Consider the following 24,490-nt stretch of genomic DNA (forward strand, 5'->3'; position numbering starts at 1 on the left):
TTATCTAATGGTAATTTTCTGTTTTCTTCATTTCTTTTACATTTATTAATTGAAATTCTTCTGTAGGAAAGAGTTATACCTCCTCCTTTATTTACTTATTTATCCAGTTTATGCCTGTGGACTCATAATAAAGTGTGTGTGTAAATGTATACACATATATAGTTCATGTGGACAAGTAATATTTGTAAACTTTGGGAAAAGTATATTGGTGTATTTAACTTGTGAACTATAGCTTTTGTGTTAGGTAGGTACATGTATGCTTGGGTATAGTATGAATGACAGTGCTATAATTATATTGCATATATTGTTGCATTAAGATGACATTTTATTTTAGGATTTCCTTTGGAGATGGTTTTTAAAATGTTGAGATTTCAAACCCGGGGATCAGTAGTTACTGGCATAGCACCTGGAATAAATTTCTCCTAAAAAGAAATCACTGTCTTTTTTATAGTTCTTAACACTTAAGGTTACTTCCTTCATTATTTTTTTTCTCCCTTATTTTGCATTTAAGAAGCACTTAATATGAATTATAGCCATTTATCAGCACTAAGCTAATAAGCGTTGACAAGCAGTTCTCTAGAATTAAATTAAAGCTTGTAAACTATTAAGTATAATTTTTGGACAGATCCCATCTCCTGTTGCTTTTTTGTTTGGTGTTCTTTTTATATTTTTTCTAAGCATGTAAAATAACATATAAATTAAGATCTCTTATTTTTTTCTCTGCTCTTTCTTTCGTTTCTTAAACTTCCTTTTTTTGTTTTCCAGTCTGTTCTTTGTATTCTTGTCAGGAAATTGATAGATGTTATATGCTGTCTCTGAGTGAACATTTAATTACATTCTTAATGTAATTATATTATGATTCTAAGTTAAATCACCTGACTTAGCACTGCTTAACTCATGTGCAGAAGAAAAATACCCCCTCACTCTTAACCGGTCAGGATATCTTCTATTAGTACCTTAACATATAACTTGCCAGACTTCTATGCATATATACCCATTTTTTTAAAATGCGTTTATACTATGTATACTGTTCTGTAACTTGCTTCTTGACTTCATTATAATATTATCTGGTTTCTGTACTCTCATTAAAAGATATTGGAATATCAGAGGAAATCGAGAATGAAAAACACAAAGGAAGTATAAGAATCAAGTAGATGAATTTTTATATATTGGAGTTTACAAGTTAATATAGCCAAGTCTCTGTTATCATTTTTTAATAAATGCATAGTGACCCACTGTATTTATATACCATAATTTAGGTTTTTAATGTTTTGATATTATATATATGTTATTAATAATTTAGCACATTTCATGTATTTTATCTATTATTCCCTTAGTTCAAATCCCCAGAAATAAAATTACAAGGACAAAGGTTATGCAGATTTTAAAGACTTTTGCTATAGTACTGCCAAAATGCTTTCTATAAAGGGGGTCAGCTCCCAGCAAACAAGATTTGAGTGTGCCTCTTTTCTCATATGCTCCTCAACAACATTAGATATTACCATTCTTTCAGGCTTTGTCAAACAGATAGGGAAATAGTATTTTTTTTTTAATTTTCTCATTACTGATGAGGCATTTTATGTGTTCCATGGCCATTTGGATTTCTTCTTTTATTCATCTCTGCCTGTTGTGTCCTTTGCCTGTTTATCACATAGTGAGCATAGCCAAAAGTGATTTTTAAGGAGGTTGTAAGGAGAATATGATATATGACTTTAGTTTTATTTTACACAGAAAATCAGTCATAGTAACAGCTACGTGATGGAGAAAACCGTTTTTCTAATCTGTCTTTCTCTTTTGAAAGAGGATGAAAATAACTTAAAAGCAAATCAATAACCATCATAAAGATAGTTGTTTGTGTATGCATTTTCCAGCATGTTAGTAATATCACAGCTAACTTTTCAAACAAAAAAGTTAAGGGCTGTCCTTTCCGCACCCCACCTCCAACTTCTATTATGAAAATTTTCAAACATACCAAAAAGTTGAAAGACTTTTACAGTGAATACACGTATATCGACCACATAGATGCTATAATTAACACTTTTCTGTACTTATTTTTTCACATATCAGTGTGAAATCATTTATATATAAATTCATCTCATTTTTTTCTAGTGCATTTTAGAGTAAATTACAGACACCAGTACAATTTACTCCTGAACACTTCAGCAGGCATATCGTTATCTAGAGTTCATATATGTTGTAGTTTTCTTTTTCTCTTTTGAAATAAAATTTACATACGATGAAATGCACAAGTTGTAAGTGTACAGTTGAATACATTTTGACAAGTACACACATCTTTCTAACACAAACCCCTGGGAAGACATAGTGCAAATGATATCATCACCTCAGAAAGTTCCCTCCTGTTCCTTCCAGTTACTCCTCATCCCTGCCCACTCAAAGGTAACCGTTTTCATATAAGTGGAACAATGTGTATTCTTTTATGTAAGTCTTCTTTTCACTCAGGATAAGTTTTTTGAGATTCACCTGTGTTGTTGCATGCATTAGTAAGTAGTTTGTTCCTTTTTAGTATTCCGTTGTATGGCTGTACCAGTTTGTTTATCATTCTCCTGATGATGGATACCTGAGATGTTTCCAGGTTTTTTTTTTTTTTTTAATATTATTAATAAAGCTACTATAAAGATTCTTTTTATGGAGGACCTTTTTTTCTTTAAAGCTTAGGTTTTAAAATTTATTCTAAAGATCCAACCTATTGATCACTTTTACTTATTTCATAATATCTTCTATATTCTTATCTTTTCTGCATATCTGGAAATAGTGTGGTATATTAAAAAGACTTTGAGCTAGGAAATCCAGCATCCTAATTGTTTTTGGTGAAGTATAGTTGATTTACAATGTTGTGTTTCTGATGTACAGCAAAGTGATTTAGTTATACATATAAATATATATTCTTTTTCATATTTTTCCATTATAGGTTATTACAAGATATTGAATATAGTTCTCTGTACTATACAGCAGGTCCTTATTGTCTTGTTATTTATCTATTTTATATATAGTAGTTTGTACCTGCTAATCCCAAACTCCTAATTTACCCCTCCCCCCTTTCCCTTTTGGTAACCATAAATTTATTTTGTATGTCTGAGGCTGTTTCTGCTTTTATTTAAAAAATACGTTCATTTGTATCATATTTTAGATTCCACATATTTAAGTGATATCATACGATATTTGTCTTTGACTTACTTCCCTTAATATGATAATCTCTAGGTCCATCCATGTTACTGCAAATGGCATTATTTCATTCTTTCTTATGGCAGAGTAGTATTCCATTGTGTGTGTGTACACATATCACATCTTTATCCATTCATCTGTCGATGGACATATAGTTTGCTTCCATGTCTTGGCTTTTGTAAATAGTGTTACTGTGAACATTGGGGTACATGTATCTTTTTGAATGAGAGTTTTCTTTGTATGTATGCCCAGGAGTGGGATTGCTGAATCTGTTGCTGTAGTTCTATTCTTAGTTTTTTAAGGAACTTCTATTCTGTTCTACATAGTGGCTGCACCAATTTATATTCTCACCAACAGTGTAGGAGGGTTCCCTTTTCTCCACACCCTCTCCAGCATTTATTGCTGTGGGCTTTTTTTTTTTTTTTGTAAATTTTATTTATTTATTATTTTTTGGGGGGTACACCAGGTTCAATCATCTGTTTTTATACACATATCCCTGTATTCCCTCCCTTCCTTGACTCCCCCCCCCTCGATTCCCCCCCACCCTCCCCACCCCAGTCCTCTAAAGCATCTTCCATCCTCGAGTTGGACTCCCTTTGTTATACAGCAACTTCCCACTGACTATCTATTTTACAGTTGGTAGTATATATATGTCTGTGCTACTCTCTCGCTTCGTCTCAGCTTCCCCTTCACCCCCCGCCCCCTCCCATACCTCGAGTTCTCCAGTCCATTCTCTGTATCTGCGTCCTTGTTCTTGTCACTGAGTTCATCAGTACCATTTTTAGATTCCGTATATGTGAGTTAGCATACAATATTTGTCTTTCTCTTTCTGACTTACTTCACTCTGTATGACAGACTGTAGTTCTATCCACCTCATTACATATAGCTCCATCTCATCCCTTTTTATAGCTGAGTAATATTCCATTGTATATATATGCCACATCTTCTTTATCCATTCATCTGTTGATGGGCATTTAGGTTGCTTCCATGTCCTGGCTATTGTAAAGAGTGCTGCAATAAACATTATGGTACAAGTTTCTTTTGGGATTATGGTTTTCTTTGGGTATATGCCCAGTAGTGGGATTACTGGATCATATGGTAGTTCTATTTGTAGTTTTTTAAGGAACCTCCAAATTGTTTTCCACAGTGGCTGTACCAACTTACAGTCCCACCAACAGTGCAGGAGAGTTCCCTTTTCTCCACACCCTCTCCAACATTTGTTGTTTCCAGACTTTGTGATGATGGCCATTCTGATCGGTGTGAGGTGATACCTCGTGGCTTTGACTTGCATTTCTCTGATGATGAGTGATGTTGAGCATCTTTTCATGTGTTTGTTGGCCATCTGTATGTCTTCTTTGGAGAAATGTCTATTTATGTCTTCTGCCCATTTGTGGATTGGGTTATTTGCTTTTTTGGTATTAAGCTTCATGAGCTGCTTGTATATTTTGGAGGTTAATCCTTTGTCCGTTGTTTCATAGGCAATTATTTTTTCCCATTCTGAGGGTTGCCTTTTAGTTTTGTTTATGGTTTCTTTCGCTGTGCAAAAGCTTTTAAGTTTCATGAGGTCCCGCTTGTGGACTTTTTAATGACGGCAGTTCTGACTGGTGTAATGTGATACCTCACTGTAGTTTTGATTTGCATTTCTCTGATAATTAGTGATGTTGAGCATCTTTTCATGTGCTTATTGGCCCTCTGTATGTGTTGAGTTGTATGAACTCTTTGTATATTTTGGAAATTAAGCCCTTGTCAGTCGCATCATTTGCAAATATTTTCCTGGTCCATAGGTAGTCTTTTTGTTTTGTTGATGGCTTCCTTTGCTGTGCAAAAGCTTATAAGTTTGATTAGGTCCCATTTGTTTCTTTTTGCTTTTATTTCTATTGCCTTGGGAGACTGACCTAAGAAAACATTGGTACGATTTATGTCAGAGAATGTTTTGCCTGTGTTCTCTTCTAGGAGTTTTATGGTGTCCCGTCTTAATCTTGGTGTTCATTTTGTGTGGTCTTGGATGTATTCACCTTCTCATCCCTAAAAGGGGGCATTCAGTGAAAGCAAGAGTGTCACATAGTTTTCATCTCAAGTACCTCCTTGGAGTACTTTGTTGAGGATTTGGAGACTGTGTCACAGTCTCCAAAAAATGACTTCCATGGTCAGTTAGCTGGTAAAACTTCCAAGAGCCTCTTGTTAAGCATTTGACATTCCTGAAGTAGTCAAGTTTTAAGTTTCTTGCTGTTTTATATTTCTGGCTGTAATTTAAAACTAGTTATTTTAATGTTCATATGAATTATCAGAATCTTCTCAAATATTTTTCCCTTTCCGTAGAAGATAGAATCCTAAAGGAATTTCTTAATCCTGACAATTTTTTTTATGATTATTGTCTCTTTGTGGATCTGCTCTGGTTTCTGTAAAGTCAGTCATTTGCCATACTTCCACATTACATTGGTTTCAAAAGTTTCATCTTAAAACTTCTAAGTATATCATTCTTTGTGTTTTCTGTCTCTTTGCTTTAGTACCTTGTTGATTATCTTGATTTAGAGGGTCAAGATTTAAATTTTTTTTTCTCCATTTTTTTTTTTGACACCAAAATTTATTTTCTTAAAAATCTATAAAAATCTCTTAAAAGCATTTTGTAATAACACAGTGATACAGAAAAGTTTCCATATTACAGATATAATTCAGTTGAAGAAGGGTATACTAGTATATATAAACTGTTGTAAAATAAGCTTTGGGGGAACATATGAACATTAGGTGTTCACTGTGAACATCTTATATTTCCAGGTGATGTGCAGGTGCAGAAATCTGAGATTACTGATTGCTAGAATGTTATTTAGTTGGGCCCATGAAATGATTACGGTGTTGGGATTGTTAGGCCATAAATGAGAATTAAGTACAATGTTGAAGACAATATTTAAAATACTATCTTAAGAGGTATAAGTCTTTAAGTTGGGGAAGCAGTTTCCTTTTTACCTGATTTCCCAAAATTAATTTCTCCAAAATTAATTTTCTCAAAATAATTAGCCAATTCATAGTATTAGCTTATTTCACATTAGCTCTTTTGGTACTTTATATATAGGTTCTGCAGGGGGGTATTTTTGTTTTTTGTTTGTTTTTGTTTTGTTTTTTAAGTTATCTATTTTTTGTATAATAGGGTATATTTGACAGTCCCAATCTCCCAGTTTATCCCTCTTCCTCCCCACCCCTTGCTAACCATAAGATTGTTTTCTACATCTGTGACTCTATTTCTGGTTTGTAAATAAGTTCATTTGTACCATCTTTTTAGATCCCACACATAAGCATTATCATATGATATTTGTCTTTCTCTGACTTACTTCACTCGGTATGACAGTCTCTAGGTTCACCAATGTTGCTGCAAATGGCATTATTTCATTCTTCTTTTATAGCTAATACTCCCTCGTATATATGTACCACATCTTTTTTATCCATTTATCTTTCAGTGGACACTTAGGTTGCTTCCATGTCTTGGCTGTTGTAAATAGTGTTGCTGTGAGTATTGGGGTTCATGTATCTATACATAGAAGGTCCTGAAGGTGCTACCAGAAAACTGCTAGAGCTCATCAATGAATTTGTTAAAGTTGCAGGATACAAAATTAATATACAGAAATCTGTTGCATTTCTATACTCTAACAATGAAAGATCAGGAAGAGAAATTAAAGAAACAATCTCATTTACCATCCCATCCTATCAAAAAGAATAAAATACCTAATAATAAACCTACCTAAGGAGACACAAACCTGTACTCCAAAAACTATAAGATGCTGATGAAAGAAATCATAGATGACACAAACAGATGGAAAGATATGCCATGTTCTTGGATTGGAAGAATCCATGTTGTCAAAATGACACTACTACCCAAAGCAATCTACAGATTCAGCACAGTCCCTATCAAGTTACCAATGACATTTTTCACAGCACTAGAAGAAAAAAATTGTAAAATTCGTGTGGAGACACAAAGGACCCTGAATAGTCAAAGGAATTTAAGGAAGAAAAATGGAGCTGGAGGAATCAGGCACCCTGACTTTAGACTATACTACAAAGCTGCAGTCATCAGAGCAGTATGGTGCTGGCACAAAAACAGAAATATAGATCAACAGATAGAAAGCCCAGAGATAAACTCACTCACCTACAGTCAATTAACCTATGACAAAGGAGGCAAGACTATACGATGGAAGAAAGACAGTCTCTTTCAATAAATGGTGCTGGGAAAACTGTACAGCTACATGTGAAAAAATGAAATTGAAACATTCTTTAACACCATACACAAAAATAAACTCAAAATGGAGTAAAGACCTAAACGTAAGGCTGGATACTATAAAACTCTTTGAGGAAAACATAGGCAGAACATTCTCTAACATAAATCACAGCAAGATCGTTTTTGATCCACCTCCTAGAGTAATGAAAAGAAGAAAAATAAACAAATGGGACCTAATTAAATTTAAAAGCTTTTGCCCAGTAAAGGAAACCATAAACAAAATGAAAAGACAACCCACAGAATAGGAGAAAATATTTGCCAGTGAAGTCACTGACAAGAGATTAATCTCCAAAATATACAAACAGCTCATGCAGCTCAGTAAGGAAAAAACAAACAACCCAATCTAAAAATGGGCAGAAGATCTAAATAGACATTTCTCCAAAGAAGACCAAAACATACAGATGGCCAATAGGCATATGAAAATATGCTCAACATTGCTAATTATTAGAGAAATGCAAATCAAAACTATGATGAGGTATCACCTCACACCTGTCAGAGTGGCCATCATCAAAAAATCTACAAACAATAAATGCTGGAGAGGATATGAAGAAAAAGGAACCCTCCTGCACTGTTGGTGGGAATGTAAATTGATGCAGCCACTGTGGAGAACAGTATGGAGGTTCCTTAAGAAACTGAAAATAGAGCTACCATATGATCTAGCTATCCCAGTCCTGGGCATATATCTTGAGAAAACCACAATTCGAAAAGATACATGCACCCCACTGTTTACAATAGCCAGGACATGGAAACAACCTAAATGTCCATTGACAGAGGAATGGATAAAGAAGACACACACACACAATGTTTTTCTCTATTATCAATAAAAATATTCAGCTTTTCAAGGCTTGGGCCACTTGTTTCTCCCTTGTTAATTGTGTTATGAAGTAGAGAAAAGTGTGACATAGACATGATGAGATAGCTGTAGTGGAGAGAAGAAAGTGATTATATGATCAGGATTGAAGTGATAATACTTTTTATTTTTTTTTAATTCCTTTCATCTTTTTTTGCCCTAAATATTTATTTATTTATTTGGTTGTCCCAAGTCTTAGTTGAGGCAGGCAGGCTCCTTAGTTGTGTCTTGTGAGCTCCTTAGTTGCAGCACATAGGCTCCTTAATTGTGGCTCAGGGACTCCTTAGTTGTGGCATACAGTCTCTTAGTTGCTGCATGCATGTGGGAATCTAGTTCCCGGACCAGGGAATCAAACCTAGGCCCCCTGCATTGGGACTGTGGAATCTTAACCACTGCACCACCAGGGAAGTCCCAATAATAATTTTTAAAATGTCAGTCTCTAAGTAGGGTCTGATAGGGAAGTGATATAGACATATTTGAGCAAAATGATTTGCATTGATATTGTGGGGATCACAAAGATTCCTGAAATATATTTAAAAGGAAAAAGCTCTTGTGTACATATAAAAATTTAATTAGTAAACCCCCCAAAAGAGTTGGAGGAGGAAAAAAAAAACAGTTTTAAGACAGCTGTCTCTATAAATTGTTATGCCAATAAGTGGTTGTATATTCCAGATAACTGTGTATATATTTTCTGAATTCCAAATCTTGTCTGCCTCCTTTTTTACTTAGTGCCACATTTTAGGTCTTTAATACTCATTTGTGTGGAAACTGCTTTTTTTTTTTTTTTTTTTTTCGGGCACACGGGCTTAGTTGCTCCGCGGCATGTGGGATCTTCCTGGAGCTGGGATCGAACCCGTGACCTCTGCATTGGCAGGCGGATTCCTAACCACTGCGCCACCTAGGAAGCCCCGGAAACTGCTTTTTAATCCAAAATAATTTAGCCCTCATAGGAATGTAACTAACACCTGGATGCTCTGACTGGAGCAGCTGCTCTGTAACCTCAGGTGTTCTTGGGAGCAGCGTTCCTTTCCTCTCCCTGGCTGATTCTCCATATGTTTCTAGATCTGTGACTGTATCAGTATCTCTGTGTGAGAGTTAAGCCATTTTCAGAGATAACATAATGTCAGCATCCCTTCCTTTCAACCATGTGATTTCATCTTTTTTAATGTGTCACATGGTCTTTTGTGATGTGATTCATTAATCCAGTAAACATTTTTTGAGCCCTTGCCTTGTGCAGTTTCTAAACACTGAGAAGACAAGTGACTGAAAAACGATTTCTGCTTTTTCAGAGATGACAATATAATGGGAGGAAACAGATTAGTGCAAATAATTAGCATGAAATAAAATGAGTATTAAAAGAAGTGCGGATAAAGGGCTGTGGAAGCTCTGAGGATTTGTTTCATCATGCTTAGTGTGGGGCAGAGGTAGCTTCTTAATGAAGAATAGTTAGAATTTACTAGATAAATAAGGAGGGCTTTGCTTGTGAAGAGAAGAGCATATATAAGAGGGCGAAAGAGAAAACACCCTGGAGAGATGCACTTCTTTGAGGTATAGTTTTCTTTGAAATTAAAATTGGAACATCAGTACAAAGTTTTGCTTGACAAAATACGGGGTTTAGACTTTTTTCCTTAGCTAATGGAATCACTGAAAGAGCTTAAGCACTAGAATGGTAGAATCATATGTGAAAGATCATTTTGGCAGTAGTGTAGAAGAATTTGAAGCAAACAAAATGGAATGAGGAAGATGAATTTAGGTAGGAATTAAGCATCTGAAATGCAGTGGCAGTGGAGTTGGAGAGGAAGGAATAAGTTTAAGAGCTATTAGAATTCCCTTGACTGGGCTTCCCTGGTGGCCCAGTGGTTAAGAATCCGTGTGCCAACGCAGGAGACACGGGTTCAATCCCTGATCCGGAAAGATCCCACATGCCTCGGAGCAACTAAGCCTGTGTGCCACAACTCCTGAGCCTGCGCTCTAGAGCCCGCAAGCCGCAACTGTTGAGCCCACACGCTGCAACTACTAAAGCCCGTGTGCCTAAATCCCATGCTCTACAGCAAGAGAAGCCACTGTGATAAGAAGCTTGTGCACCACAGTGAAGAGTAGCCCCGCTCTCCGCAACTACAGAAAGCCTGCGTGCAGCAATGAAGACCCAATGCAGCCAATAAATAAAAAATAAAATAAATAAATAAACTTTTTAAAAATATTTTTAAAAAAAAGGAATTTCCTTCACTGTGAGAAGAAGGCACAAGGACAAGTCACCGATTACTTAAATTTCTAGCTTGGTGTCCAGGAAAATAAAGGTATTCAGACTGAGCAAAGGCTGAGAAGGTGGAGTCACTTAGTGGAACTCTGTAATTGCACTGGGTTTCTTAAGACAGTATTGTATACCAAGCTCAGAAATATTAGATAATGTTGATTTTTATGTGTAGAAAATCTTATTTAAAAAAAAATCAAAAGATACGAGGATGTTAAAGATAGGAAAATGGAGTATTTAACAAATTTGGGATTATGCAGGTAGAGCATTTTGGTTTGTAGATTCATTAACTTTTGTTTTAGGGATGAGTTCGGTTTTCTTTGCTGATGAAGTCAGATTGTAATAAATTTTATTTATTTATTTATATTTATTTGGTTGTGCTGGGTCTTAGTTGCAGCAGGTGGGCTCCTTAGTTGTGGCATGTGAACTCTTAGTTGCAACATACATGTGGGATCTAGTTCCCTGACCAGAGATCGAACCCAGGCCTCCTGTATTGGGAGTGTGGAGTCTTAATCACTGTGCACCAGGGAAGTCCCTGTAATAAATTCTAATTTGTTCTGTTTGGAGTTCATTAAATCATTTAAAAATTCTAATTATGAATTAATTAGAAATGAAAATGATTGATTTACATTGAAAAATAATGAAGAAAAAATTCTCTTTTGTGTGACTTGGATTTAAAAAACCATTAATTGAGAATTAGTTTAGTTTCTTTTATCTAAACAGTTGTACCCAACATTTGAATTCAAATTTTTCTCATTACTAATCTAAGAAGAGTAACCAACTTAGGAAAAAAAAATGTATGTGTGTCTGTGAGATTCAGTGCAGGAAGTGCTCTGTTGCCTTTGTAGCACAGACTAAGCTGAAGAGAGTATTGGTATGCTTGATGAAAATGGTCCACAGTGTGGGGGCTGGGAGAGAGATCCTGGTAAAGAATAGACAGGAGCATCCAGGAGATGGATGGCCACTTGCTCTGACCTAAAGTTCTGTTTTTCTTTTTTGTACGTATTGAAACATTAGTTTATTTTAACTAAAACATAATTTGATAATATAAGTTAGTGTTTTTTCATAGCAAAAGATCATGAGGAATTTATAAAGTTTAATTTCAGTACTTTTTTTTCCCCTTCCTTTAGATCGTATAATGAAAAAAACAGAAGAGTCTGAATCACAGCTGGAGTCTGAAATTAAAAGGAAAGTCGCACAGAAACGTCACAGTAGTGCATATCAGTCTACCCCACCTTCTCTGTCTCCTGCTTCCAAAAAATGTTTAACTGATTTAGAGGTAGGTAGAGAAATTATTCTGTGTTGCTTAGCAATTGGTATTTTTATTAATATTGTTTTTAGTACTTATTAAATTCTAGGTGACCTTTTCAAATAGGACTGAAAGAACTAGAAAAGTTATTTAGGCAAACTTTTCTGCCTTCGTTAGATCATTTTTCAATTATAAAAAATCCAGAATATATATCTTTCAGAGAAGAATTTATGCATCCCTCTGTGCTACATACTTCAAATAATTGCTCTCAATCAGAAATTTTTTGAAATAGTTTTAAATTTACAGAAAAAATGAAAAATATCCACTTATTCTTCCATTTGATTCTGCAGTTTTCCACATTTGCTCTATTGTTCTACCTCACTCTGTCTTTCCTCTGAGTCGTTGGGGGATGGGGGGAGCAAGTATGTTTCTGTACCATATAAGTAAGGCAGAATGTCCATTTACTACATAATACTTTAGTGTGTGTTTCCTTAAAAAAAAATTCTCCTATATAACCAGAGAACAACTGTCAAAAGTCTTTAATTAACATGGATCCAAAATTATCATCTAATCCACAAACTTCATTCATATTTTCCCTAACCAGTGTCCTTTATGGAAACAGGATCCAGTTCAGGATCATGTTACATTTAGTTGTCATGATCGTCAGTCTTATTTAATCTGGAATAATTCCTTGATATGCCCTTGTCATTCATAACCTTGTTATTTGTAAAGAATATAGGCCACTTAACTTTGTATCTCAAGTTGGATTTGTCTAATGGTTCATTGTGATTTATACGTTTTTCAAGAATCCTCAGAACGATGGTGTGATCTCATTGCACCATATCAGGAGGTATATAATGTTTTGATTTTCACATTACTCACTTTCATCTTGTTTAAGATGTACTCTTCTTGATTTTTCCAGGTATTTTAGTAGGTATTTTTAATAGGTATTTCTATGCTCATTTATTAGTAAGAGTTTTTTCTTATCCCACATTTACTTATGTCTTTTTCTGTTTTTATCAGCATAGACACATAGATTCTTATTTTACTCAAAAAGGTCATACTCTGTAACTATCATTATTTATTTTGATGCTCAAATTGTCCCAGACTTGGCCCTGTGGAAAGTTCTTCAAGCTGGCTACTGTTTCTTTTTGACATATCACCTTCATTATTTGAGTACTTATTCTGGTATAACCAGATAGTCTAGACTTCTTTGTATTTTCTCTGCATCAGCTCTAGAGTCATGCATTTCTCCCAAGGAGCCATTGTTTCTATAAGTGGAGAGAAGATATTTGGGCAATAGTTGTGCTTGTTGCTACTGGGTGTCACATCTATAGGCTCTCTCAGTGGACTGAACTAGGAAATATTTGTGTGTGTATATATATGTTACTGTTTAGTATTTATTAAAATCCATGAGTTCACATTGACAATGCCAATTCTAGTCCAACACTACAGTGTTTATTTTAGTCTTTTGTACTTTGCATGTTTGTTAACTCCCTTCTCTAACAGTGAGAAACCTGTCAATGTATTTACTTCTCCAGTGTATTTACATCTCCAGTGTATTTACATATTTGCTCAGTTGCCTTTTATGTGACCAGTCTCCTGGCATGCCAGCCTAAAATTGGCCTGGGCAATACTGGCCTCCCCTGCACTGCTTGGCCCATTGCTTGACCCAGGGAAAGAAGGAGAAAAGAAGAAAGCTCCTTCCCAGGCACATCATCTTTCCTCCACTGGGCATGCAAGCTAAAAACCTCAGAATTTTTTTTAACATGTACAGTATATTTTCTTTTTATTCTTTACTCCCATGCCATTTATTCTTCTTTGGTTTTTTTAATGGAGATAAAAAATAGACGGTAGCCATCCTGTATATAATTTTAAATTCTTGTGCAAGATTAGTGGTTTTTCTTTCCATGTGTAGTCTGTGAAGTTTCACGCTATGTACTGCTTGTAAGAAAACAAGGTCTTTGGTATTTAATGAAATTATTAAAAGTTCAGAATATTTACAAAATATGATGTTGTCTTAGTGGTGTCTCATCAAAGACAGGCTCAGTCTTATTAAATATAGTTGGTTATTATTAATGTGTAGAGACTGGCAGATAGTATGTGATATGCGATTTCAATTTATTTTATTTTGTAAGTCTTCCGCTGATGAAAAGGGGGGAAATGATACTTAATCATTGTTTTCCAAAAGAAATTATACTTAAATAAAATTTTTATGAAAATTTACTACTTTACATACTTTACTAAAAGTAATTGAGCGATGCTGAGATTCTAGTTTTTAGATCACTAGGTTGATAAAATTCTTAATCTGTAGTTTTTATCATGAAAAATTTAATATCACACTTGGTACAACAGATCTGTATTTTGTTCCTAATTGTTGCCAACAGCTCTACGATATGTGTTTCTTAGCCATTGGAAGGCATATGATAATTGCTCATGATATATTTCCTTCTACGTTTTAATATTAAAAATTTTAATAGGGAGGTGCTTTTTCTGTTTTCATATCAATTTTATAGAAGAAAATATGTGAAAGTATTGCTTTTCCATGGAGTTCTTTTTATTGAAATACATCCGTTATTATGGACAAAGTATCGGAGACAGTCTGAACCCAGCTTGATCATATCCTCAATTCTTAAAAGACAGAGTTAGCTTATATATAGCTGACTCCCATTGTGGCAAATGGGGGTCTACCTCCCACATAAATGAACGTCTTTATAGTTTTTTGAGTGTACCACGATATTTTTTAAACCTAACTAGAGGTGGAAATATGTCAATGCTCATCATGAAAATAATGGAGTTTAGATTTTTTTTTAGAGTATTAGATACTTCATCACAGGGTAGTATGTAGGTAGGGACTTTTGTTTATGGGTTTTTTGTTTATGCATTTCCCTTTTGTTTATGGGTTTCCCTTTCAGATACAGTAGGATGTGGTCAACCATTTGCATTATTTGTATTTCATTTAAATATATTTCTCTTATTGGCAGTAGGCTAAAATTTGAGTCAGATAATTTGTCCCACATTCATGTCTGACCAGTTGTTCACATAGCTTACCTATGCATTCAAAATAGTGTAACAGAGTTATCCTATATACTGGCAGAGAAAAAAACATGAGTTTTTTTCTTGTTTTTTTATAATCCATATATGCCAAGATAATGAGCTGATGTTCTACTAAGTTCGATTTTGCCCTGGTAAAAGGTTGATTTTCATTCCTTTTTGTTATCTGGGGTAAACCCTTGAATAGGTAACATGGTATAAAAGAACAGCTTTGTCCTGGGTCATATTGGGCAAAACAAACTATTTATCAGTTTTTTCATCCTTAAAACAAGGAGATAAGCCTAGATTAGTGGTCTCTGTAGACTTTTTTTGCTTGTGTACTTTCTGTATGTTATTTTTGAGTTACGATTTGCATAGATTAAAGTGTATAGAACATTCAGTTCAGTGAATTTTGAAATTTAAGTATACGCATGTAATCATACATAATTACCACCTACCTGTTGGTCCTGTAACCACTTGATGTCTTCTGTCATCTAAAAGACCTAAAAGAATTTTCAACAATTAGGTATTCTCTTATGTATTCTAAAATAGACATTTAGCATTTTTCATCCCAAATTTAAATGGTCACACAGGATGTAATAGTCGTTACAGTGTTAGGAGTAACATTTTTAAATGGAATGGTTAAATCACTCTCCTCTTATATGTATCTGGGAGTATCCAAATATGATAGCACTTGATAATTACCATCTCATTTTGTCATTTCATCCTGTGGTATAAGGCTAAAATGTTAAAAGAATTTTCATTTAGATTATTTCACTTGTTAATAGTACACAATTGATTTAAAATTGTATATTTTTACAAAGTTTGAAAAATAATTGACATAAAAAGTAAAATTATTGCAAATGCATCTTTTCATTAGAGACTATTTTTTCAATTATTTCATGTGTCATGGATAAATATTGTTATATACTGAGGCCAGATTCAGCATCTCTTCATATTTTCCTTCTTATAGATGTAAGTGATAAAGAACCTTGTTCACATAAATAGGTACGTGAGTAGGAAAGAGTTTTATTATAGTAATAGCACCAAATACCTTGAACTCCTTATACATCATATGCTTCAAAAAATCACATTACTCTACTGTCAAAAAACATTTTTTAATGATATCACAATTGTAGGAGGCCTAGATTAGGTCTTCTTTAAAATATTTTTGAAGCACTGTCTTAGAAATAAATTATCTTGTGAAAGTTTTTGTTAACCAGAACTTAGAATTGATTCATTTTTCCAACATTTAAAATTATCCTTCTGTTTGGTTCAATGATTTTTATACCCCAGGGCAATGCACCATTGCAGCATTTCAAATGGAAGATGGGTTTAGCGTTCTAAGTATGAGAAGAACAATTTGACATGAGAAGCATAATCAGATCAGTTTTTGGAAAGGTTATATGTGTGAATTGAGGATCTAGATATTGATTCCCTTAAAATTATACATGCCATGTATGCCTAAGAAAATCTTTATGTAGCTCTTGAGGAATTTACATAGTCCAGTTTGAAGGTTGCCGGACTAGATGGTTTTGAAAATTCCTTCCAGCGTTCTGATGCCAAATCCCAAGTAACATTCAGTGTTTTGTGGTAGCCATAGTGGTGGAGAGGGAAAGTAGGAGATTTAATTTTGAGATTGTTGTTGTTCCATGATGTTGAAATAAAATGCCAGTCTTTTGTTTCTTTTATTTATTTATTTATTTATTTTTTGGAATTTAAGGCTTCTAAGCAGTGTGGATATTGTCCAAAATGTGGAAAAGAAAAAGAAAATCAGACCAAATGCCAAAGCTGTGGTATTCCTTTTCCTAAGGATTTGCAAAGAAATTGCAGACAAGCTGTAACTTTGAATGAATCTACTGGACTATTAAGAACGTCAATTCATCAGAATTCTGGAGGACAGAAGTCACAAACCACAGCATTACCAGCCAAGAAGTTTTATGGCAACAGTGTGGGAAAGGTTCCAATTGATATTATTGTGAATTGTGATGATAGTGGACAGAATTATTTACAGACTAATGGGAAAGTCATTTTACCAAGGGCAAAAGTAGCCAAAATCACAAACCTGAAAGAAAGGAAAACAAGCCTGTTAGACCTAAATGATCCAAGTAAGTATTTTACTCCCTTTAGTATTGCTTCTTATATCAATCCAGTATTTTTCACATATATTTTTAATATGAGCATGCACGTATTTCAGAAGTGCAGTTTTAAAAGGTGTCTTCTTGTGTCAGTGTGACATGCTTTTTGGGTAGATTATTAAAACTGTCCACGTAGTTGGAAAATAATAACTGACTTTGTTCTTATCCCATCCATCTTAAAGAGTAAACAAACAAACAAAAAACCCCACAGACCTTGGCCCTACTCTTAGGTCAAGTGCCAGTTATGCCCCCAGTTTCTAACTTTGACTCCGTTAATTTAATCTCTCTGATCTATAAGTGGATATATTTCCTGCCTGAGAGTGTTCTTGAGGGAGTAAATTTAAAAACAACATGAAATGCCTAGCATAGCTCAATAATGCATTTGGCAAAAGAAAGGACTCTGAAAATTTGTTCTCTTATTACTTTTGTTCCTCCCCTAAATCTTTTTGTCACTATCTTTAGTCACATGTACATATGTGTATGTATATAAAATGCACTCCTTTTTGTAATAAATAGCACAAGATTGAAAACAGTCATGGATTGGTTGAATAAATTGTAGTGTACGTAGATGTACAAGGGGGAAGAAAGGTCTTAGATGTTTAATCAAGTGAATAAAGCAGTGTGCACATCAGAGCTTACAGTATATAGGGATTTTTTTTTTTAGTGGAAAGATATATCAAAAGCTGATTTTCAAAGGAAGATAGTTAGAAGGGTTGGAAACAGTGTAGGAGTTAGGAATAGGAGCTAGATTTCTCCGAATACACCTTGTTTTATAGATTTGACTTTGGAACTATGTAAATGTTTTATATGATTATAAAACAAAATTAAGTTGGAGATTTAAAACAACAAAATCAAAACCAAAATGAAACAAATGAACTTAATTATATATCTAGTTGGTGGCTGGAACACACAGTTATTTCAAATGGATTTAAATTAAAATAATATTGTGGTTCTACATCCCTAATGTTCAGACAGAACTCCAAAGAAATCCTAACTGTATTCAGTAACATTATTATTAATGTTGCTATTTTTAAACATATATTTATAAAACAAGCAATATGTTATTGTCTCCAGAAACCAAGATTTTCAGTGTTAGTGAAAAGGAATACAAACGCAAAATCAAAGAAGTAAAAATAACTGTAACTTTAAATTTGAATTGGAGATAATGCTGGAACTTATTGTATATTTTCTATTAAATAGAAAGTATTTTTTAGCTTTACCCATAGAAAATGCCTAGAAACAGTAAGCAACCCTCATATAGAAACAAACAACCCTAGTTCCCATGTTTGTGTTTTTGAATACCATTTTCCACTAAAAATAATCAGTGCTTCTCAGAGAAATGGCTGGCTCCAGCTTTAGAGCACAAATATATGAGCTAGTTCTCAACCGAGTCATATGAGGAAGCATGGAAACAGTCACAAACAATTACGTGTCAAAAGCACACAGGTGGCCACTCTTGCCTTCTGGGATGGCCCACACTCTGTCTGTGAAGTGTGTTTCTCTCTAAATAAATCCACTTCTTAAAAAAAAAATAGGGGGGAGGGGTAAAGCACACAGGAGTTAAAATTAGAGGGCTCCCACTGACTAAGAATGAGACTGCTTGGGTCACTAAAGGAATCATAACTACTATGTATTGAAATATGTCAAATATATCAAAATTATATCAGTATATCAATAATGATATCCTCCTACTCCCTCATAAAGAAATAAGCTCCCCGTTTGGTTACCTTATAAAAGGGATAAAATCAAGAATTTTTTTCAACCTCAGGGACATGTCAAGTTCTGTTTCAATTCAGTGTAAAAGCCTTAACCCATACCAGTACATTAGCTTGTTTTACAAAAGAGTTTGGTTTCCAAAGAAATTACTGTATGACAGCTGTCTAGCCAACACTCTTGTTATGATGTTATGAGGATGCTGATATTTGAGTATTTTATGATACATTTTAGTGCTATACCAATGCAATATTATGTTAACGTCATTTGAATCTTTCTTAATGGTGAGGTTTTTACATTTTAGTATAAAATATGAATAAAACTCTAACTTATTAGGCAGTTCCTGGGTATTATTCTGAGCCAAACTTTATACTGGAAACTCAATATCCTGAGGAATTTCCAGGATGAGGGGAACTGGAAGTTAGTAAGGCTAAGTTGATAAGTAAAAAAGCAAAATAAATCCATGTGGTTCTGAGGTGCTTTCAGCAGTTTGCTATTTAGAGCTTAACCTAGAACCTCAACTATGAGCTAAACCCATAAATTTGCTTCCCTCCCCTGCTCAAAAAAAAAAAAATTAAAAACTGTATTTCTCATTAAAGTATATGGAAAAATATCTTCTGTTTTAAGATATCATTTATTACATGCTTATTGGCCCTGCCTTATGATAAAAGTTTATATACTAACCAGTTTAATTTGGTTTTTAGAGTCCTCATGCAACCCTATTTTATAAATGAGGCATCCTAGACTTAAGCCTAGGCTTAAGGCTTCTCAATATAATATACATATGGGCTGTTGAAGTTTAGATTTTAAAAAAGACTTTTATGGTTCCAGAGTCTCTTTTCTTTATATACTTTATCATTCTTAAATTTGTATTCCTGTTAAAATAGTTTATTATGAAGCTTTTATTCTGTCCTTGGTGGTCAGATAATAAATAAAATGTACAATGTCTCAAGTAGTGATAAATTCTATGTAGAAAAGTGAAACAGTTCCGGAAGATCGAGAGTGACAAGTGTCACAGTGAAGAAGCTTGCAATTTTAGATAGGTGGTGGAATCCTAGATAGGTAGGTGAAAAAGTTACTTGATAAAGTAACTTTTGAACATTGCCTAGAATGAGGTGAGGAGGAAGATTTGCTGATTTCTGTGGGAACAAGTTTGGAATGTAAATGCGAAGACCTTATATTAGTCTGCTTGGGTTGCCATAACACAATACCGTAGACTGAGTGGGCTTAAACAACAGAGATTATTGTCTCATAGTTTTGGATGCTGAAAGTCCAAGATTAAGGTGCCATGAGGGTTGGTGTCTGGTGAGGCTTGTAGACAGCTGCCTTCTTGCTGTGTATTTACATGGCCTTTCTTTTGTGCATGTGAGGTGGGGAGAGAGAGATCTCTGGCATCTCTTATTCCCATTTCACCAGTCCTATCAGATTAAGGACTCACCTTTATGACCTCATTTAACCATTACCTCTTTATAGGCCCTATCTCCAAGTATAGTCACATTGGGCATTAGGGCTTCAACATAGGAATTTTGATGGGACAGACTTTAGTCCATAGCAGACCTTGATGCAGAATCTTAGATGTATAGTTATATAGACTATATTCCCTGTTTTGTATAGAATTAAAGCAGCTGTGCAAATAGCTCTTTATTGTCATTTTTGCATACTCTCTCCCCATTTGCTTTACAATTATGGTGACATTCAGCACAGCCATCATTTATTTTAAGTTAATAAAACAAGAACTATGTAGTACAGTTCTATCTGTTGCAGCATTGGGGCTTTAAAATAAGTTTTTGTTAGAGTAGATATAGAAGTTTTAATGTTCCTGAAGCACAATAAAAATTACTATAGATTGAACACTAAGTTTACCGTTTAATATATATTTATGTGTAGCTTTTCATAAACAACGTAAGCAGTTCATGGACTTTTTTAAAGCTTATTTATGTCAGGCACTATGCTAATAAACCTTTTACATGTTAAATCATTTTTTCTTAAGACAGTCCTTTGAAACTGAGGAGAAACTGAGGCAAATAGCTAGTATGTGGCAAGACCGTAACATTCAAGTATGTGTAAGTTGACTTGGACCTTCTAATCTGGCCTATTAGATTTTCTGTTAATATAATACCAGCTCTGAGAAGGATCAACTTTAGCATTTGCTCCTGAGACTGGATAGCAAAATAAAAAAGGTGAATGGTATGATGGTGGCTTTACAGAATTACGATATAGAGATGAGTTTGATAAGATTCAATAATGAGCACATGGTATAAGAGCAGATTACCTTCATATAATGTCTTGTCCATGTTCATTTACTCAGCAAGATTTATTGAGCATTAGGCACTGGTCCAAGTTCTCCTAAGGACCAGTTATGATATTAGTGATTTCTTGTGTGAGATAAAATTATTTGGTCACATGCAATTTTACACACATTTGAAATGCATGCTATTTTGTGAATAATTTGTATGCAGATTATCTTCATGCTTAAGACTTTCAGGAACTCTGAAATAAACCTACTGATAAACATTTAATTTTTGCTATAACTTGTATATATTTCTGTGTGGGTGATTGTGATAGACTATAGAATCAATTTTACATTTGTATGTTGTTAAAAAGAAAAAAACCAGTTGTAATTGTTCTCCAAATTTAACTTTTTATCAGATAAAATGGATTGTATCTTCATTTTTATTAATCTCAGATCTGGAGGAGATCCAAAGCAAATTTGGTATATTTCCCACTTTGTGCATGTATTTACATTTTTAACTGACAGGAATGAAATACCTGAAATATTTAACACTTTCTTTACAGTCATTTTGTCCAGTGATGATGATGATGATGATGATGATGACAGTGACAGGACTAACAGAAGAGAAAGCATCTCTCCTCAGCCTGCTGATTCAGCATGTTCTTCCCCAGCACCATCCACTGGAAAAGTAGAAGCAGCACTAAATGAGAACACCTGTAGAGTGGAGCGTGAACTAAGAAGCATTCCAGCAGATTCAGAATTAAATACAGTTACATTGCCAAGAAAAGCAAGAATGAAAGACCAGGTACTTTGCACATTTATTGACATTTATTCAGATTGTGTCCTTTGTTATGTAAATATTTGAGGGGAGGATAATTTGGCAGTATCTTAGGAGAAAAATGAATTAAATTCATTAAGTGGGATTTAAAGTAGCACTTGAAAGGTTATTTGAAAGAACATGAAAGCATGTACAAAAATAAATTTCAATGAAATTAAAGGCTTAAAGTATGAAAAATTCAACAAGAAGAAACAACATAAACCATATAGTAAGCAAAATATAAGTATAAATATATTTGTATAATCTAGTGGACAGGAAGAGGTCATTTTAACTTGGGTATATTTTACCATAATATTGTTGTTTTACTATATTTTATACATTTTACTGTATAAAATTTTTAAAATATTCAGATGGCAAAAGAAATTATGTCAATAGACAATAGATCTAGAAAGGGATATTTGTAATGCAGATAACATACACTAATATCTATAATAGACCAAACACTTTTAAAAGAGGAAAAAAGAAATAAAAAGATAGGAATAGACAAAAAGAAGAGAAAATTCAGATAATAAACTTTTATAGAAAAAGTGCATGTTAAAGAAAATGAAATACAATCATATACTTAACAGACTTTCAAAATTAATGCAAAATCAGTTGTACTACTAGCAAGAATTCAAGGGAAAGGGTATTTTCCTTATATGCTGATGAAAAAAATGTAAGTTGTTATGGCCTTTTGGGAAAGCAATATAAAAACATCTACTAAAATATTTAAAATGCATACTGAATGACCAAGTAATTCATTCCCTAGACTCAGTCTCAAAGGAATCCTCTACCTCCAGTGCTTAGACTGTATGTATAAATATGATTATTAGCAAGCAGAATAATTGCCTATTAATATAGAAATGGCTGAAGAAACTATGGTATATCTATACAGTGGACTATTTATTATGCAGCTACTGACAATAAAAATTACAGCTGTATCAGTGACTTTCAGGATTTCTACATGGAACTGTTCAGTGAGAATACCAAGGCGCAGAAATACGTGCATATTTTCTTATTTTTTAAAAAGAACTTTAAAAAAAATAAACTTGTATGTTAAAAAATTGTGTGTGTGTGTACATTTGTCGGGAATTCTAGAAGTTATAGATAAAAATATGGAAACATACATATTTGATTGTTAAGATGGAAACTGTAAGAAATAAAAAACAAGAAGTAACTGTAATAATAGAAGAAATATAGATTGATATTTTTAATATAATCTTGGGGAATGCCTCCAAGCATTTCAGTACAAGCAAAAATAACAAATGAAGAGATGAATCTATTTGATTAAATGGGAAGTACAGAACAGTGAACCAAAACACCATCCACAGAATTTGATTGGTAATACAAATGGGAAAAAATAGTGAAGTATGTGACAAAGTATGAGTTGATCCTTTATGTGTTTTTAATTTGTTAAAAATCAAAAAATAGAAGCAAACCTTAGAAAAATTGAGTAAAGGGTATGAATAGAGTTTTTTTTTTTTAAAGTACTGAAAAAGAAATTAAAATATATTTTAAGTGCTAAATTGCTGAGAAATTTATAATAGTGTTTCTTGGCTGGTGTTTGGAGGAATGGGATGTTGGGTGTGTAAATTGGTATAACTCTGCTGGAGGGCAATTTGGTGATAATTGTATATACCAGGATTCAGCTGCAGAAATGCTTGTTGGAGAATATTGTGTCATGGGGAAAGGTCAGAAAGAAGGCAAATGTCCAGCATAGGAGGGCTCAGTTAAATAAACAGTGGATTTCCATATGATGAAATCTGTGAGTGAGCAGTTTTCACACTGGCACACTGAACAGCAAGGGTTCCTCTGTGCTGGTTTAGGAGCAGCCCCTTGGGAGGATGTGGACCACCCAAGTTCTAGACTTAGTCTCTCCACTGTGGATTCAGCTGGAGCAGCTCTTAAATTATCTAACTTATTATTGAGCTAAATAACATCTCATTTGAAGAAATAACTCTAAAGCTAAAAAAAGATTTTTAAAACTCTCTAATAGGTTTCTGCTAATAACCTGGGAAAATATTCATGATAAATCTGTTAATAAGCCTGAAAAAGCAATTTACAGAAATAAGTATGTGTGTATATCACATTTTGTTTTAATACATATATTTTCCTATGACATGGATCAGAAAAATGTCTCTAGAGGGATTATGGGAATAGTGCCTATTTCTTCGCAGTGGACATTTTTTTTCTTCTTGTTTTTTATCAAGATCATGTTTTATTCTTGTGATGATAAGGTTTTTAACATAATAACTTTATTTTTAATTACATTTAATTTAAATTATACTTATATAAAATATATTTTTATATTATGATTAATTTACATTTGGGAGTGACTGAAATCTTAATTTAACAGATCAAATCATTTAACACTTTATATAAAGAAACATTGTTTTATAATGCAAATAACCATTGTCCTAAATTATCTGTTTTCTAAAGAGCTGCTAATTTAATCCAAATACTACAACCACTACCACTATTACTAGCTGACTTTTATCCAGCATTTTACTGTGCGTGAAGCACAATGTTAAGCTGCTTCTATGCATTAGCTCATTTGAGTAAATACTCTTACATTTTAGTTTAGGAAACTAGAACTTTAGGCGTTATTATTTAGTTTTCCAAGATCAGATCATTAAAAGGTAGTATAGCTGTGATTTGAACCCAGGCTATCTGATTCCCAGAGTACCATTTCTCACTGCTGTGCTATTACTGGAGTTTCAATTAATAACTAGATAAAATATAGCAAGATAAAACAG

General features: G+C 33.8%; 1 protein-coding gene across 8 annotated transcripts in view; it reads left to right on the top strand.

Annotated features, from left to right (window-relative positions):
• Positions 1-24,490, top strand: part of SENP6 (SUMO specific peptidase 6) — a 104,254-nt gene that overhangs the window by 52,681 nt on the left and 27,083 nt on the right. For 7 of the 8 annotated variants that reach the window (XM_057737706.1, XM_057737707.1, XM_057737708.1 and 4 more), the window contains 3 exons: positions 11,682-11,830; positions 16,557-16,941; positions 21,481-21,722. In XM_057737706.1, the coding sequence (XP_057593689.1) occupies positions 11,682-11,830; positions 16,557-16,941; positions 21,481-21,722 (776 nt within the window). Of the gene's footprint in view, positions 1-2,557; positions 2,594-11,681; positions 11,831-16,556; positions 16,942-21,480; positions 21,723-24,490 lie in introns of those variants that run through there. The other variant, XM_057737711.1, reaches the window with a different exon arrangement.

The sequence above is a fragment of the Hippopotamus amphibius genome, chromosome 6 (assembly GCF_030028045.1).
Source record: "Hippopotamus amphibius kiboko isolate mHipAmp2 chromosome 6, mHipAmp2.hap2, whole genome shotgun sequence".
NCBI lineage: Eukaryota > Metazoa > Chordata > Mammalia > Artiodactyla > Hippopotamidae > Hippopotamus > Hippopotamus amphibius.